The sequence below is a fragment of the Oncorhynchus mykiss genome, chromosome 3 (assembly GCF_013265735.2).
Source record: "Oncorhynchus mykiss isolate Arlee chromosome 3, USDA_OmykA_1.1, whole genome shotgun sequence".
NCBI classification, from domain to species: Eukaryota; Metazoa; Chordata; class Actinopteri; order Salmoniformes; family Salmonidae; genus Oncorhynchus; species Oncorhynchus mykiss.
The window spans coordinates 16270945-16288794 of NC_048567.1; the positions used below are offsets into that span (position 1 = coordinate 16270945).

Sequence of the window (17850 nt, forward strand, 5' to 3'; positions counted from 1 at the left end):
TCTCTCTCTTTCTCTCCTCATTTGTGACTCCTTTGATCCTCAGGGAGCCCGACAGAGCGTGTGTGGATTTGTACCTTTTAATTCAACCCGATCGGCGACTCATAGATCACGCAACCGTAGTAAATAAAAGTCTCAATTCAAATTCTGTTTTAATGAAATGTTCTTTATGTCTGGCATACTAAACACATATTGGCAGAGCCGAGCCCGTCCCACAGGGGAAACAAGGCTATAGGAGGTGTGATCTGTTGGCGAGCACTACTACGATTGGTTCCAGGGTGTGATTCTTCGTGTTGTATGTATGTAATGTGTCAGAGAAGAAGAGCATAGTGCAACCTTATCAGTGGCAAAATGTCACACGTGTGATGTGGGATCATGGAACACATAGGACTACTGCCTAATCAAAGTCATGGAACACATAGGACTACTGCCTACTAATACAAGTTAAACTCTTACAGTTAGAAATGGTCAAACTAGAAATGATGATGAACAATTTTAAAATAATCAACTAATACTACAGAAACCCTATTTATGAAATATACACTATATATACAAAAGTATGTGGACACCTCTTCAAATTAGTGGATTCGGTTATTTCAGCTGCCAGTTGTTTAAAATTAAGCACACAGCCATGCAATCTCCATAGACAAACATTCACAGTAGAATGGCCTTGCTGAAGAGCTCAGTGACTTTCAATGTGGCACCGTCATAGGATGTTACCTTTCCAACAAGTCAGTTTGTCAAATTTCTGCCCTGTTAGAGCAGCCATGGTCCACTGTAAGTGCTGTTATTGTGAAGTGGAAATGTCTAGGAGCAACAACAGCTCAGTCGAGAAGTGGTAGGCCACACAAGCTCACAGAACGGGACCGCCGAGTGCTGAAGCACGTAGCGCGTAAAAATTGTCTGTCCTCGGTTGCAACACTAACTACCGAGTTCCAAACTGTCCCTGGAAGCAACATCAGCACAAGAACCGTTTGTCGGGAGCTTCAAGAAATGGGTTTCCACTGCCACACAAGCTTAACATCACCATGCGCAATGCCAAGCATTGGCTGGAGTGGTGTTAAGCTCACAACCATTGGACTCTGGAGCAGTGGAAAGGCTTTCTCTGGAGTGATGAATCACGCATCACCATCTGGCAGTCCGACGGACGAATCTGGGTTTAACAGATGCCCGGAGAACGGTACCTGCCCGAATAAATAGTGCCAACTGTAAAGTTTGGCGGTGGAGGAAGAATGGTCTGGGCTGTTTTTCATGGTTTGGGCTAGGCCCCTTAGTTCCAGTTGAAGAGAAAACTTAACGCTACAGCATACAATCAAATCAAACTTGTCACATGTTTAGACCTTACCGTCAAATGCAAACTTACAAGCCCTTAACCAACAGTGCACTTCAAAATGTAGTTTATTTACCAAATAACTTAAAGTAAAGAATAATAAAAAAGAAACACAATAAATAAACAATAACGAGGCTATATACAGGGGGCACCGGTACTGAGTCAATGTGCAGGGGTACAGGTTAGTCGAGGTAAGGGGGGGGGGGGGGGTCAATGTAAATCATTTGGTGGCCATTTGATTAATTGTTCAGCAGTCTTATGGCTTGGGGGTAGAAGCTGTTAAGGAGCTTTTAGTCCTAGACTTGGCGCTCCGTTATCGCTTGCCGTGTGGTAGCAGAGAAAACAGTCTGTGACTTGGGTGACAAGTCTTGGAGTCCTGGATGGCAGGAAGCTTGGCCCCAGTGATGTACAGGGCCGTAGTACCCTCTGTAGTGCCTTACGGTCAGATGCCGAGCAGTTACCATACCAGGTGGTGATGCAACCGGTCAGTGGGGTCTCGATGGTGCAGCTGTAGAACTTTTTGAGGATCGGGGGACCCATGACATTCTGGATTATTCTGTGAACCCATGACATTCTGGATGATTCAATAGTTTGGGGAAGGCACCTTTCCTACTTAAGCATGACAATGCCCCTTTGCACAAAGCGAGGTCCATACAGAAATGGTTTGTTGAGATCGGTGTGGAAAAACTTGAATAGCCTGCACAGAGCCTGACCTCATCCCCATCGAACACCTTTGGGATGAATTGGAATGCCGACTGCGAGCCAGGCCTAATCGCCCAACATCAGCGCCCAACCTCACTAATGCTCTTGTGGCTGAATGGAAGCAAGTCCTGCAGCAATGTTCTGAAATCTAGTGGAAAACCTTCCCAGAGAGTGTAGACTGTTATAGCAACAAAGGGGGGACCAACTCCATATTAATGCCCATGATTTTGGAATGAGTGTCCACATAAAATGTGGTAATCTAGTGTATATTTGAAACAGGTTTGATTTCAAAGTTGGTTAAGGAAGATATTCAGCGAATTGAGTGTCTGTGCTTTGACTAAAGAAACCAAAAGAGGAGCTATGAAGTGTATAAAAAGACAAGGAAATAAAGTAAATAAGCTTGAAAGGTTGATTTGTCAATTCATTTATTTAGATTCCCATCACCTGTTACCTTAGTAACAACTCCTTACCCTTGGAGCGTTGTGTAAAATCAGTTTCTGCTGAAGGGGGAAAGGGTTTATAATACAATGCATATATAGCTGATCCCCCAGCCATTGTAGGTGTGCAGAGCCAGAGAGACATGTTTGACAGATGATGGGTAGAACAGGTTCTCAACAGGATATAGTGTTGCACTAGCTACTTATTGTTGATTATACTGTCATTTAGCTTAATGAACCTTTAGAGTAGTTATTTGTCAGTGTGAGGTAATTAATGAGTTTTTCACATCTGTCTCATTCATAATCATAATTATACTGTGAGGCTATCCACAGCTTGTTTGCATTGCTTGTATGAGTGTGTGTGTGTGTGTGTGTGTGTGTGTGTGTTTGCATTCTCTCTCAGTCCATCAAAAGGCATAGAATACAGATAACACAAAGGTTAGAAGCACAGATCTAGACCTGAGCACATAACATATTCATATTAAGTCTAACTTTCATAGTTTCTCTCTCTCTCTCTCTCTCTCTCTCTCTCTCTCTCTCTCTCTCCCTCTCTCTAAATTCAATTCAAAGGGATTTATTGGCATGGGAAACATGTTTAAATTGCCAAAGGAAGTGAACTAGATAATAAACAAAAGTGAAAAAAAACAATAAAAAATGTGCATTAAACATTCCAAATGAATAGACACTATAAATGTCATATTATGGTTCCTCTCTCTCTCTCTCTCTCTCTCTCTCTTCTCTCTCTTCTCTCTCTCTCTCTCTTCTCTCTCTCTCTCTCTCACTCTCTCTTTCTCGCTCTCTCTCTCTCTCTCTCTCTTCTCTCTCTTCTCTCTCTCTCTCTCTTCTCTCTCTCTCTCTCTCGCTCTCTCTCTCTCGCTCTCTCTCTCTCGCACTCTTGCTCTCTCTCTCTTGCTCTCTCTTTCACTATCCCTATTCTTCTTCCTCTATCTAATCCCTTCCTCCTCCCCTCTCTCTCCTCCCAATATCTCTCGGTAGTAAATAAAAGTCTCATATCAAATTCAGTTTCAATTAATTGTTCCTCATGTCTGGCATACTAAAAGCCCCTCCCACAGGGGAAACAGGGCTATAGGACTACTACAATTGGTGCCCCGGGTGAGGAGGATTATCTAGTGGAGCCAAAAGGACGTGGAATCTGTTTATGTCCACTACTATGATTGGTGCCCCAGGTGAGGATGATTCCATAGGGTTGTATACAGTGGGGTCTGAAATAATTGACACCCCTGGTAAAGGTGAGCAATAATGACTGTATAAAATAAATAATTCAAATACTGAGCTATATTGTATGATATATTGAGCTATATTGTATGCTCAGAGAAAGCGATTAAGTAATATTTTTTTTTCTAAAAAAAAGAGTTGGAGAACACATTGGGAGGGATCTTGGACCATTCCTTCATACAGAATCCTTCCAGATCCTTGATATCCTTCATCTGCGCTTATGGACTGCCCTCTTCAATTCAAACCACAGGTTTTGATAACGCTAAAAAGTCATCATTCATACCAGTTTCCCAGTCCCTGCCGATGAAAACCATCATGTTCTCAGAGTGATGAGAGGTGTTGGGTTTGCGCCAGACATAGCATTTTCCTTGATTGCCAAAAGCTCAATTTTAGTATCATCTGACCAGAGTACCTTCTCCCATATGTTTGGGGAGTCTCCCTCCGCGCTTGTTTTTGTCTTTAAGCAACAGCTTTTATCTGGTCACTCTTCCATAAAGCCCAGCTCTGTGGAGTGTACGGCTTAAAGTGGTCCTATGGACAGATACTCCAATCTCCGCTGTGGGGCTTTGCAGCTCCTTCAGGGTTATCTTTGGTCTCTTTGTTGCCTCTCTGATAAATGCCCTCCTTGGGTTGTAGGTTGTAATGCAACATAATAGGAAAAACGCCAAGGGGGATGAATACTTTTGCAAGGCACTGTACATGTACTATGACTTTAACCACTAGTCTATTACCAGTATGAGGTCTTGACAAAATGGCCAAAACTCTTTTGATTAGTTCAGATTTCTGAGGCATTAAAAACTAATTACAGCTCCAACTTTTAAAGAGGGGCTTGTAATCCTTCAGTCTGGCATGAAAAAAAATTCAGAGAAGTTGGATAAAAGTGTGCATCAATCAAATGTAACAAACCCAATTATTGTCAGCCCTCTCTCTTCTTTTCTCCTCCCCTCAAAGCCAGCCAAGATCTCCCCATGACTCACTAATTACAGACATGTAGAGTCTTAACTAATAACAGCAATTCAATCAGAGCACAGCGGCAGCATGCATGGGAGAGGTAAGGCAAGCGCAGCACGGGATAAATAATGACAAACCGCAATTTGGTTGATATTGTTATTTTTACGCTCTGCTTCTTAATAATCGGATCGTAAATTGCGTTAATTTTCTTGATTCTAGAAGCTTCCTGTTTACTCGTGATGAGTCAATTGTGGCGGGCTCTGGTATGGCTTTCAGAAGGAGGAGATAGGAGGGATGGAGTCGTCGTGTAGCCTACAGAATCCCTACAGCACCAGAGCAGACTTTCTTTACAACTCACAGACAACTCCACCCCAACAGATAGACACCACAGGATCGGGAGTGATACGCTCATCGTTGAAGCTAAGTGTTTTTTATAAATCTTCTATAGAGTGAATAATAACAATACACAGGATTTTTATAGCGCTTTTCTAAAATGGCAAATACGGTTTGATGAAACCTGAGGAAGATAGCCGTGAGTCCGTCTGTGTGACTCATAGAGAAGCATTAGAGGTCCTAAGGAACTCTTTAACTTCCCCCAGAGTTCCCCTGAATGTCTGGGTTTAACATCACTGGGTAGAGTAAAAACTCCTCAACAGAGGGACTAATAAAATGCTAGATAGAGAGAGAGCCTTAAACCATGACATCGTATTGGACAATCAATCAGCCAATTAGCCCTGCCTGAAACTGTTCTCAACCAATTGGAAAGGGACCTCTCCCCAGCAGTGAAGTGAAGTGTGGACTGGCAATTTAAAAGTGGTGTACTTCCATTCAATTCGCTCACAGGCCGACAACCATCCTGAGAAATTCAAGTGGAGCACTTTTCAAAGAAAATGACCTAAAAACTAAATAGGAATAACACCTTTTCCAAGGAGTCAATTAAATCTTAGAGCAGTTCTGGGCATTCACAATCACTTATATAGACATGGTAGAACTCTGTTATAGCACCCAGCTGACAGTTAGTACAGCAATTTAATTTCTCTATGAATAGACAAAAAGTGTCTACCACAGAGCAAAGAGGGAATGGTATTTACCAGTATGGTGGAGACAACTAGAGATCTGTTGGCTAAGGAGTCTGTGACGTTGGATGTCTTCCCCTTCTGGTGGTCTGTCATGTTCAAGCCACTAGGAGGGTCCCATGTTCCAATCTGAGGGGAAAAACAGAGAAAAACATTAGCATTTAGTGCACTTCACTTATATCTTCTACAAATAAATACTGTTCAGGGAAGAGTGTGTCTATTAGAAAATATGATGTGAGGTGCGTTATTACAAACACGCAACCACCCGTCCGCCCGCCCCACCCACCCACCCACCCACACACACACACACACACACACACACACACACACACACACACACACACACACACACACACACACACACACACACACACACACACACACACACACACACACACACACACCTCTTCACATCTCGCAGGTTAAGAGTTAAGAGTTCACACTGCTGTCAGCCGTGTCCTAAGGGTGCTGGAGGAAATTCTGGGAATGTGTGCTTGAGCTGAAGAGGTGGAGTACTGAGTATATGTGTATATGTGTGTGCATGTGTGTGAGTGTGTGAGGAGGGGTTGGTGGAAGCTGAAAGAAGAAGAGAAGGAGGAGAGGGGCAAGCCTGCAGGGGCCTCTCATCCTGGCTGTGTTATTCTCTTACCCGCTACAGGGCTTCTCATCTCAGCAGACACTCTGCTCTGCAGCACCAACCCACTACAGACACAACAGTCCTGCTCCTCTCTCTGATGCCCACTACTGAGGCCTTAGAGATGGCTGCTTTGTAATTGTAAATCAACTGTTTAATTCAGACTTCATGAGGCTGGAGGGCTCCTGAAGGTTTTTTCATTAAGATAGTAAATTATTCATGGAGGCGCAGACACACGCCACAGAGAGGGATGGGGAGGTCAGGAGCAGCTGAGAGGCACACACAGGGGAGCATGTGTGTTAGGAGGGTGTGTGTGTGTGTGGGTGTAGGTTGGATCTGTTGTGTTGACAAGCTTTTGTTTATGAGTTATCTCCTCCATAGATGTGCACACATGGTCATGTATTATAAACATGCACACTCAAACACACACGCACACACACACACGCGCACACACGCACACACACACACACACACACACACACACACACACACACACACACACACACACACACACACACACACACACACACACACACACACACACACACACACACACACACACACACACACACACACACACACACACACAAACACACGCCCCTAGTACCTTCTCCAGTCCATCCTCCTTCAGACTAATCACATCCAGGTCAAAGTCTGTCCTCAAGCCGTTGGTTCTGTTGAAAGTGATCCGCCCAGTCAAGCCATCCCAGTGGGCCTGGAGGAGAGAAAGAGAGAGGTGTAGGAAGCGAGAGAGAGACAGAGAGAGAGAAAAAGACAGAGAGAGGGGGAGAGAGAGAGAGAGAGAGAGAGAGAGAGAGAGAGAGAGAGAGAGAGAGAGAGAGAGAGAGAGAGAGAGAGATTCATCATAACCAAAGAGGAAGAGGTCACACTCATTCTCAGCAAAATAGAGACATTCATTATTCATTAGAGTTCACCTTTAAGCAAGGCACACAAACACACAAAGGTATGCTGCACACACAGACAGACAGACACGAACACACACCCACACACACACGTATTTATTAATACCACACACACAAACTCGATACAGCTTTCTCCAGGACACAGATGCTTTTTGGACATAATTCTGATGGTTGCTTTAGTAACAGTGAGATAGTTATTACCCAATCTGTAACGATACAGGCACTGCTTTGGAATGCTGAAAATGTAGCATAAATGTGGCCCTAAGCACTGAACTCTCTTGTGTTACATTGCACATCAAGTGTTGAATTCTGTGCCCTTTTCTTAGAGAAGCAGGAGCAACTGGCTTAAAGCAGATGTTATTTCAGAAAGAACCTGTAGTATGACTCATCTAAAGTCATGTTATTACAGGCTCATAAATGTCACATTGTTCCTCTACGTTGGGAAGAGAGAACTAGATGAAAGAAGATTGTGGATTTCTAAGAAATAACTACAATTACCTGCCTATGTGGTTGGACATGGTTATGTTGAAAATAACAGTGGAAATTGGTCATAATCTAGGTTTAAATACATTTAAAGAAATACATATGAAATACATTTTAATAAATCTGTTTTAAATAGATGTAGTATGTTCAGTGTAATGTTAGCCTCTGATACAGTGGTGATTCAGTGATAGTGTAATGTTAGCCTGTGGTGATTCAGTAATAGTGTAATGTTAGCCTGTGATACAGTGGTAGTGTAATGTTAGCCTGTCATACAGTGGTGATTCAGTGATAGTGTAATGTTAGCCTGTGATTCAGTGAAAGTGTAATGTTAGCCTGTCATACAGTGGTGATTCAGTGATAGTGTAATGTTAGCCTGTGATTCAGTGAAAGTGTAATGTTAGCCTGTCATACAGTGGTGATTCAGTGACAGTGTAATGTTAGCCTGTCATACAGTGGTGATTCAGTGATAGTGTAATGTTAGCCTGTCATACAGTGGTGATTCAGTAATAGTGTAATGTTAGCCTGTGATACAGTGGTAGTGTAATGTTAGCCTGTCATACAGTGGTGATTCAGTGATAGTGTAATGTTAGCCTGTGATTCAGTGATAGTGTAATGTTAGCCTGTGGTGATTCAGTAATAGTGTAATGTTAGCCTGTCATACAGTGGTGATTCAGTAATAGTGTAATGTTAGCCTGTCATACAGTGGTGATTCAGTGATAGTGTAATGTTAGCCTGTGATTCAGTGATAGTGTAATGTTAGCCTGTGATACAGTGGTAGTGTAATGTTAGCCTGTCATACAGTGGTGATTCAGTGATAGTGTAATGTTAGCCTGTGATTCAGTGGAAGTGTAATGTTAGCCTGTCATACAGTGGTGATTCAGTGACAGTGTAATGTTAGCCTGTCATACAGTGGTGATTCAGTGATAGTGTAATGTTAACCTGTCATACAGTGGTGATTCAGTAATAGTGTAATGTTAGCCTGTGATACAGTGGTAGTGTAATGTTAGCCTGTCATACAGTGGTGATTCAGTGATAGTGTAATGTTAGCCTGTGATTCAGTGGAAGTGTAATGTTAGCCTGTCATACAGTGGTGATTCAGTGATAGTGTAATGTTAGCCTGTGATTCAGTGAAAGTGTAATGTTAGCCTGTCATACAGTGGTGATTCAGTGACAGTGTAATGTTAGCCTGTAATACAGTGGTGATTCAGTGATTGTGTAATGTTAGCCTGTGATTCAGTGATAGTGTAATGTTAGCCTGTAATACAGTGGTGATTCAGTAATAGTGTAATGTTAGCCTGTCATACAGTGGTGATTTAGTGATAGTGTAATGTTAGCCTGTAATACAGTGGTGATTCAGTAATAGTGTAATGTTAGCCTGTCAAACAGTGGTGATTTAGAGATAGTGTAATGTTAGCCTGTAATACAGTGGTAGTGTAATGTTAGCCTGTCATACAGTGGTGATTCAGTGATAGTGTAATGTTAGCCTGTGATTCAGTGGAAGTGTAATGTTAGCCTGTCATACAGTGGTGATTCAGTGATAGTGTAATGTTAGCCTGTGATTCAGTGAAAGTGTAATGTTAGCCTGTCATACAGTGGTGATTCAGTGACAGTGTAATGTTAGCCTGTAATACAGTGGTGATTCAGTGATTGTGTAATGTTAGCCTGTGATTCAGTGATAGTGTAATGTTAGCCTGTAATACAGTGGTGATTCAGTAATAGTGTAATGTTAGCCTGTCATACAGTGGTGATTTAGTGATAGTGTAATGTTAGCCTGTAATACAGTGGTGATTCAGTAATAGTGTAATGTTAGCCTGTCAAACAGTGGTGATTTAGAGATAGTGTAATGTTAGCCTGTAATACAGTGGTAGTGTAATGTTAGCCTGTCATACAGTGGTGATTCAGTGATAGTGTAATGTTAGCCTGTGATTCAGTGGAAGTGTAATGTTAGCCTGTCATACAGTGGTGATTCAGTGATAGTGTAATGTTAGCCTGTGATTCAGTGAAAGTGTAATGTTAGCCTGTCATACAGTGGTGATTCAGTGATAGTGTAATGTTAGCCTGTAATACAGTGGTGATTCAGTGATTGTGTAATGTTAGCCTGTGATTCAGTGATAGTGTAATGTTAGCCTGTAATACAGTGGTGATTCAGTAATAGTGTAATGTTAGCCTGTCATACAGTGGTGATTTAGTGATAGTGTAATGTTAGCCTGTAATACAGTGGTGATTTAGTGATAGTGTAATGTTAGCCTGTAATACAGTGGTGATTCAGTAATAGTGTAATGTTAGCCTGTCAAACAGTGGTGATTTAGAGATAGTGTAATGTTAGCCTGTAATACAGTGGTGATTCAGTAATAGTGTAATGTTAGCCTGTCATACAGTGGTGATTCAGTAATAGTGTAATGTTAGCCTGTGATACAGTGGTGATTCAGTGATTGTGTAATGTTAGCCTGTGATTCAGTGATAGTGTAATGTTAGCCTGTCATACAGTGGTGATTTAGTGATTGTGTAATGTTAGCCTGTGATTCAGTGATAGTGTAATGTTAGCCTGTCATACAGTGGTGATTCAGTGATTGTGTAATGTTAGCCTGTGATTCAGTGATAGTGTAATGTTAGCCTGTAATACAGTTGTGATTCAGTAATAGTGTAATGTTAGCCTGTCATACAGTGGTGATTCAGTAATAGTGTAATGTTAGCCTGTCATACAGTGGTGATTCAGTAATAGTGTAATGTTAGCCTGTGATGCAGTGGCCATGCAGTGATAGTCCAGTGTTAGCCTGTGATACAGTGGCCATGCAGTGATAGTCCAGTGTTAGCCTGTGATACAGTGGCCATGCAGTGATAGTTCAGCGTTAGCCTGTGATGAAGTGGCCATGCAGTGATAGTTCAGCGTTAGCCTGTGATGCAGTGGCCATGCAGTGATAGTTCAGTGTTAGCCTGTGATGCAGTGGCCATGCAGTGATAGTCCAGTGTTAGCCTGTGATACAGTGGCCATGCAGTGATAGTTCAGCGTTAGCCTGTGATGAAGTGGCCAGGCAGTGATAGTTCAGTGTTAGCCTGTGATGCAGTGGCCATGCAGTGATAGTGTAATGTTACCCTGTATGTCACTCTGGATCGACAGTGCAGTGGTGTATAAAGACCATCAGGCTAAACAGTGGTGTCATTTATGAGGGCTGGCTGGTGTCCACCCTAGTACTGGTCCACAGGCTTAGAGAGAGAGAGCACTAGAGGTGGCGAGATGTGAGATTATTTGCGCGGCGGTTCGAGACGAAGAGCTTTAATATGTCATTCCTCCCTCCCCCCCATTACTCCCTCCCCACCCTCCACACACACCACCCCCCAGCCGGGAGCAGTGTGAGTGTTCTGGTGATATCTCACAGAGCAAACAGAACAGAACAGGGTAGCTAGGCTTTACAGACCCTAAATATAGCCTGGGCTATATATCTTTAACTGCATAACAGACAGACAGGGACGTTTGGATTAACCACCCCAGTTTCCAGAATCTATCTAGCACACTGAGGAATAATTAGCCCAGATTAAGATCATGTAGACCCATTCTGTAGGGACATGATATGAAAACAGAGAGACAGGTTTAAGATTGAGATGGTTGCAGTAGAAACAAAGCATTTCTCTTTCATTTACATTGATTTCTTTGATTGCCCCCCTGTCACCATCCAGCTTGTCTCTCTGAATGTCTCTCTTGTGTCTCTCTCTCCTATGTGTGTTGTAGTTGTTCTCTCGCTCTTTCATGCTCTCCCTCCTATGTGTGGGTAGGCTGTCTCTCTCTCTTTCATTCTCTCTCTCCATGTCCATCCCTCCTCTGCCTGTCCAGTGGGCCAGTGTGTAATGTTTAATACTACGTACCTCTTTGATGAGGGCCATGAATCTGTTCCCAAAGCGCCAGGGTTTGTGTCTGTTGCACTGTAGGGAGCTGACAGTGATCTGCTGAGACTGCTGCACGGCCACGGCCACCACGTGCACGGCATCGTACATGAGCGCAGCGTCCGTCTGGAAAACAACAGAGAGAATGTAGAATTGAAGTGTTTTATATATACTGAACAAAGATATAAACACAACATGCAAACAATTTCAAGGGTTTTACTGAGTTACAGTTCATATAAGGACATCAGTCAATTGAATTAAATAACTTATGCCCTAATCTATGGAATTCACATGACTAGGCAGGAGCGCAGCCATGGGTGGACCTGGGAGGGCATAGGCACACCCATTGGGAAGCCAGGCCCAGCCAATCAGAACGAGTTTTTCCCCACAAAAGGGCTTTATTACAGACATAAATACTCCTCAGTTTCATCAGCTCTCTCTGGGTGACTGGTATCCGATGATCCCGTTGACGAAAAAGCCGGATCTGGAGGTCCTGGGCTGGGGTGGTTACACCTGGTCTGTAGTTGAGAGGCCGCTTGGACGTACTGCCAAATTCCCTAAAATTATGTTGGAGTCGGCTTGTTTTAGAGAAATTAACATTACATTCTCTGGCAACAGCTCTGGTAGACATTCCTGCAGTCAGCATGCCAATTGCACGCTGCCTCAAAACCTGAGACATCTGTGACATTGTGTGACAAAACTGCACACTTTATGTTAGGTGGATGGATTATCTCAGAAAAGGAGAAATACTCACTAACAGGGACGTAAACAAGTGGCCAACATTTGAGAGAAATGTGCTTTCTGTGCATATGGAAATTTCAGAAATATTTTATTTTGGCTCAGGAAACATGGGACCAACACTTGTTGCGTTTATATTTTTGTTCAGTATAATTTCGTCAGTCTGTTGTCCCCATTTGCTTCAAGATGTCCACCATTGTTCCTGTACCCAAGAAAGCGAAGGTAACTGAACTAAATTACTGTTGCCCCGTAGCACCCACTTCTGTCATCATGAAGTGCTTTGAGAGGCTCGTTAAGGATCATATCACCTCTCCTGTTCCTGACAGCCTAGGCCCACTACAATTTTCATACAGCCCTAACAGATCCATAGATGACGCAATCGCCATTGAACTGCAAAATGCCCTATCCCATCTGGACAAGAGGAATACCTATGTACAGTACATACAGTGCCTTCAGAGAGTATTTAAACCCCTTGACTTAATCCACATTTTGTGTTACAGCCTGAATTCAAAATGAATTAAATATTTTTTTCTTCTCACCCATCTACACACAATACTCCAGAACGACAAAGTAAAAACATGTTTTTAGACACTTTTGCAGATGTATTACAAATTAAATACAAAAATATATATTTTACATAATTATTCACATCCTGAGTTAATACATGTTAGAATCACAGCTGAGTCTTTCTGAGTAAATCTCCAACTGGTGGCCCTCTGTCCGAATCTGGCCTGCGGGTGTTTTATTTTGAAAGGTGAATTTGTCTCCCAGTGTCTGGTGGAAAGCAGACTAAACCAGGTTTCTTCTAGGATTTTGCCTGTGCAAAGCTCTGTTCCATATATTTGTAACCTAAAAAACTCTGTAGTCCTTGCTGATGACAAGCATACCCATAACATGATGCAGCCACCACCATGTTTGAAAGTATGAAGAGTGGTACTCAGTGATGTGTTGTGTTGGATTTACCCCAAACATAACGCTTTGTATTCAGGACATAAAGTACATTTCTTTGCCACATTTGTTGCAGTTTTACTTTAGTGCCTTATTGCAAACAGGATGAATGTTTTCAAATAATTGTATTCTATACAGGCTTCCTTCTTTCACTCTGTCATTTAGGTTAGTATTGTGGAGCAACAACAAAGTTGTTGATCCATCCTCAGTTTTCTCCCATCACAGCCATTAAACTCTGTAACTGTTTTAAAGTCACCATTGCCCTCATGGTGAAATCCCTGAGCGGTTTCCTTCCTCTCTAGCAACTGAGTTAGGAAGGACGCCTGTATCTTTGTAGGGACTTGGTGTATTGATACACTATCCAAAGTGTTATTATATTATATTATTATTATTACCATGCTCAAAGGGATATTCAATGTCTGCTTTTTTTACCCATCTACCAATAGGTGCCCTTCTTTATTGGGCATTGTAAAACCTCCCTGGTCTTTGTGGTTGAATCTGTGTTTGAAATTCACTGCTCAACTGATAATAACAGATAATTGTATGTGTGGGGTACAGAGATGAGGTAGTCATTGAAAAATCATGTTAAACACTATTATTGCAAACATAGTACATCAACACAACTTATTATGTGACTTGTTAAGCACATTTTTACTTCTGAACTTATTTAGGCTTGCCATTTCAAAGGGGTTGAACGCTTATTGACGCAAGACATATCAGCTTTTAATTTATAGTTAATTTAAAAATAAATCTAAAAATATAATTCAACTTTGACATTATGGGGTATTGTGTGTAGGCCAGTGACAGAACATCTCAATTGAATCAATTTTAAAATCCGGTTGTAACAACAAAATGAGGAAAAATCAATGGGTGTGAATACTTTCTGAACGCATTGTACTGTTCAAACTTTTGGAGTCACAGAAATGTCCTTGTTTTTGAAAGAAAAGCACATTTTTTGTTAATTACAATTACATCAAATTCATCACAAATACAGTGTACACATTGTTAATTTTGTAAATGACTATTGTAGCTGGAAACTGAATATTTTTTTATGGAATATCTACATAGGCGTACAGAGGTCCATTATCGGCAACCATCAGTCCTGTGTTCCAATGGCACGTTGTGTTAGCTAATCCAAGTTTATCACTTTAAAAGGCTAATTGATCATTAGAAAACACTTCTGTAATTATGTTAGCACAGCAGAAAACTGTTGTTGTGATTAAAGAAGCAATAAAACTGTCCTTCTTTAGACTTCAAATCAAATAAAATTTTATTGGTCACATGCACATGGTTAGCAGATGTTAATGCGAGTGTAGCGAAATGCTTGTGCTTCTAGTTCCGACCGTGCAGTAATATTCAACAAGTAATCTAACAATTTCACAACAACAAAGGAATGAATAAGAATATGTACACATAAATAAATGGATGAGCGATGGCCGAACGGCATAGGCAAGATGCAGTAGATGGTATAGAGTACAGTATATACATATGAGATGAGTAATGTAGGGTATGTAAACATGATATAAAGTGGCATAGTTTTTAAGTGACTAGTGACACAGTTATTACATCCATAGTTTTATTATTAAACTGGTTAGAGATTTGAGTCAGTGTGTTGGCAGCAGCCACTCAATGTTAGTGATGGCTGTTTAACAGGCTGATGGCCTTGAGATAGAAGCTGTTTTTCAGTCTCTCGGTCCCAGCTTTGATGCACCTGTACTGACCTCGCCTTCTGGATGATAGCGGGGTGAACAGGCAGTGGCTTGGGTGGTTGTTGTCCTTGATGATCTTTTTCGCCTTCCTGTGACATCGGATGGTGTAGGTGTCCTGGAGGGCAGATAGTTGCCCACGGTGATGCGTTGTGCAGACCTACTACCCTCTGGAGAGCCTTACGGTTGTGGGCGGAGCAGTTGCCATACCAGGCGGTGATACAGCCCGACGGGATGCTCTCGATTGTGCATCTGTAAAAGTTTGTGAGCGTTTTTGGTGACAAGCCAAACTTCTTCAGCCTCCTGAGGTTGAAGAGGCGCTGTTGCGCCTTCTTCACCACGCTGTCTGTGTGGGTGGACCATTTCAGTTTGTCCATGATGTGTACGCCGAGGAACTTAAAACTTTACACCTTCTCCACTACTGTCCCGTTGATGTGGATATGGGGGTGCTTGTTGAGACTTGTTGAGCATCTGAAGCACCAGCATTTGTGGGTTCGATTACAGGCTCAAAATGGCCCGAAACAAATAACCTTCTTCTGAAACTCATCAGTCTATTCTTGTTCTGAGAAATGATGTCTATAATAATAATAATTATGTCTCGATCTGTGTACTACCTGAAAAACTCCAGTTTTAACGTCAACAGTGAAGAGGCGACTCCGGAATGATGGAGTTGCAAAGAAAAAGAAAAAGAAGAAAAAGCCAAAATCTATATATTCCATAAAAAAATCTGCCGTTTCCAGCTTCAATAGTAATTTACAACGTCAACAATGTCTACACTGTATTTCTGATCAATTTGATGTTATTTTAAAGGACAAACAATGTTTGCTTTCCTTTCAAAATCAAATCAATTTCTAAGTGACCCCAAACTTTTGAATGGTAGTGTATATATTTTACATTTTCCCTCAAAGTAGTTACCAGTAGAGCCCAAGCTAGAAAGGGTGGGGAGGATCAAGTGCTGGTTCAGGTTTTTAGGGGGAAGCTACTTCCACCATTGGGTGCCAGGACAGAGAAGAGCTTGGACTCGGCTGAGCGGGAGCTTCCCTCCCATAGGGGTGGAAGGGCCAAGAGACCTGAGGTGGCAGAATGGAGTGCTCAGGTTGGGGTTTGACCATAGCCTGAAGGTAGGGAGGGGCAGGTCCTCTTGCTGTTCCATAATTAAGCACCATGGTCTTGTAGTGGATGCGAGCTTCGACTGGAAGCCAGTGGAGTGTGCTGGGGAGCAGGGTGACATGGGAGAACTTGGGAAAGTTGAACACCAGGCGGGCTGCAGCATTCTGGATAAGTTACAGGGATTTGATGGCACAAGGAGGGAGCCCAGCCAACAGAGAGTTACAGTAGTCTAGACGGGAGAGGACAAATGCCTGGATTAGGACCTGCGCCACTTCCTGTGTGAGATAGGGTCGTAGTCTATGGATGTTGTAGAGCATGAACCTGCAGGAGCGGGTCACTGCTCTGATGTTTGTAGAGAACGACAGGGTGACATCCAGGGTCATGCCAAGGTTCTTTGCACTCTGTGAGGGCAACACTGTGGAGTCGTCAACCACGATGGAGAGGTCTTTGAGCGGGCAGACCTTCCCCAGGAGGAAGAGCAGCTCCGTCTTGTCAAGGTTGGTGCTTGAGGTGGTGGGTTGACATCCAAGTTGAGATATCTGCCAGGCACTTTATTACTGCACTGTTGGAGTCAGAAACAGAAGCGTTTTGCTGCACCTGCGATAACATCTGGAAAATATGTGTACGTGACCAATACAATTTGATTTCACAGTCAATTAGATGCCTACGTCACAGCATCGGGCATGAACGCAGTGTCTGTATGTGGAACAGAGAGACCATGTGTCATCACCGCATCACAAATCATCACATATTACTAGAGCACACCACATGTATCAGTCTACAGATGTAGGATCTTAATATGAGTCAGTTTGCTACAGCAGGAAAATAATCCTGCAGCAACAAAATGTAAATTATTATGTGGATTTTAAGTCATTGAGATTTTTGTAGGGGTTGATACATTTTTCTAAAAGGGAAAATCAAGTCTGAAATCTCAAAACAGGAAATGACAAAATCCAGAAGCATTTTTAAACCTCAAATACTCTACACGTTTTACATTTTCTGCATTGCAGGAAAGTTCTCTTGCAACAGGGCGATCAAATAAAGATTCCACATCTGTTCATGAGAGCAACGTCTATCTGTGAAACAATAGAGAGAATGTGTCCTTATCATGTAATCACATCCCCGTCAATAGGCTACGTCACAACAACTCAGTGGGATGTCAACCATCAGAAATATGACAACAGCTTGAGTCTCCAACAAGAGAGACAATGTGTCATCATCCCCGCCAACCACATCACAGATCATTCATATCATCACATTATCACATCCCAGTCAATGGAATGTCTGTGCCATATAGATCTCATTTCATTGGGATGTCAACCATTCAAACTGTTTTATCCTCGTTGCCTACCTAACTTAGTTGGACTGTGAGACTTCCATCATGAAAATACACAATGTTATTAAAGGAAACAAAGAGAGAGGAGAGAAAGGAACAGGGAAGAGGGCAAGACAAGCAAAGAAAGGGCTATTTTCTAATATGCCAAATAACCATGGCGACATGACATCTACAGCACACAGCACATTAGACAAACAATCATAAAAAGGTATGGTAAACCCAGACATCTCTAATCTCTGAAAACACACTGGGTGTGTACCAAATGGCACCCTATTCCCTACATAGCGCCCCATGGGCCCTGGTCAAATGTCCTATATAGGGAATAAGGTGGCGTTTGGGACTCTCTCAGAATCTGCAGCTTACT

General features: G+C 42.3%; 1 protein-coding gene across 2 annotated transcripts in view; it reads right to left on the reverse strand.

Annotated features, from left to right (window-relative positions):
- Positions 1 to 17850, reverse strand: part of LOC110512031 (glutamate receptor ionotropic, kainate 2) — a 234597-nt gene that overhangs the window by 83564 nt on the left and 133183 nt on the right. For both annotated transcript variants that reach the window (XM_036970551.1, XM_036970556.1), the window contains exons 8-10: positions 11631 to 11774; positions 6971 to 7078; positions 5745 to 5858 (exon numbers count right to left, since the gene is read on the reverse strand). In XM_036970551.1, coding sequence (XP_036826446.1) covers positions 5745 to 5858; positions 6971 to 7078; positions 11631 to 11774 — 366 coding nt within the window. The remainder of the gene's footprint in view (positions 1 to 5744; positions 5859 to 6970; positions 7079 to 11630; positions 11775 to 17850) is intronic.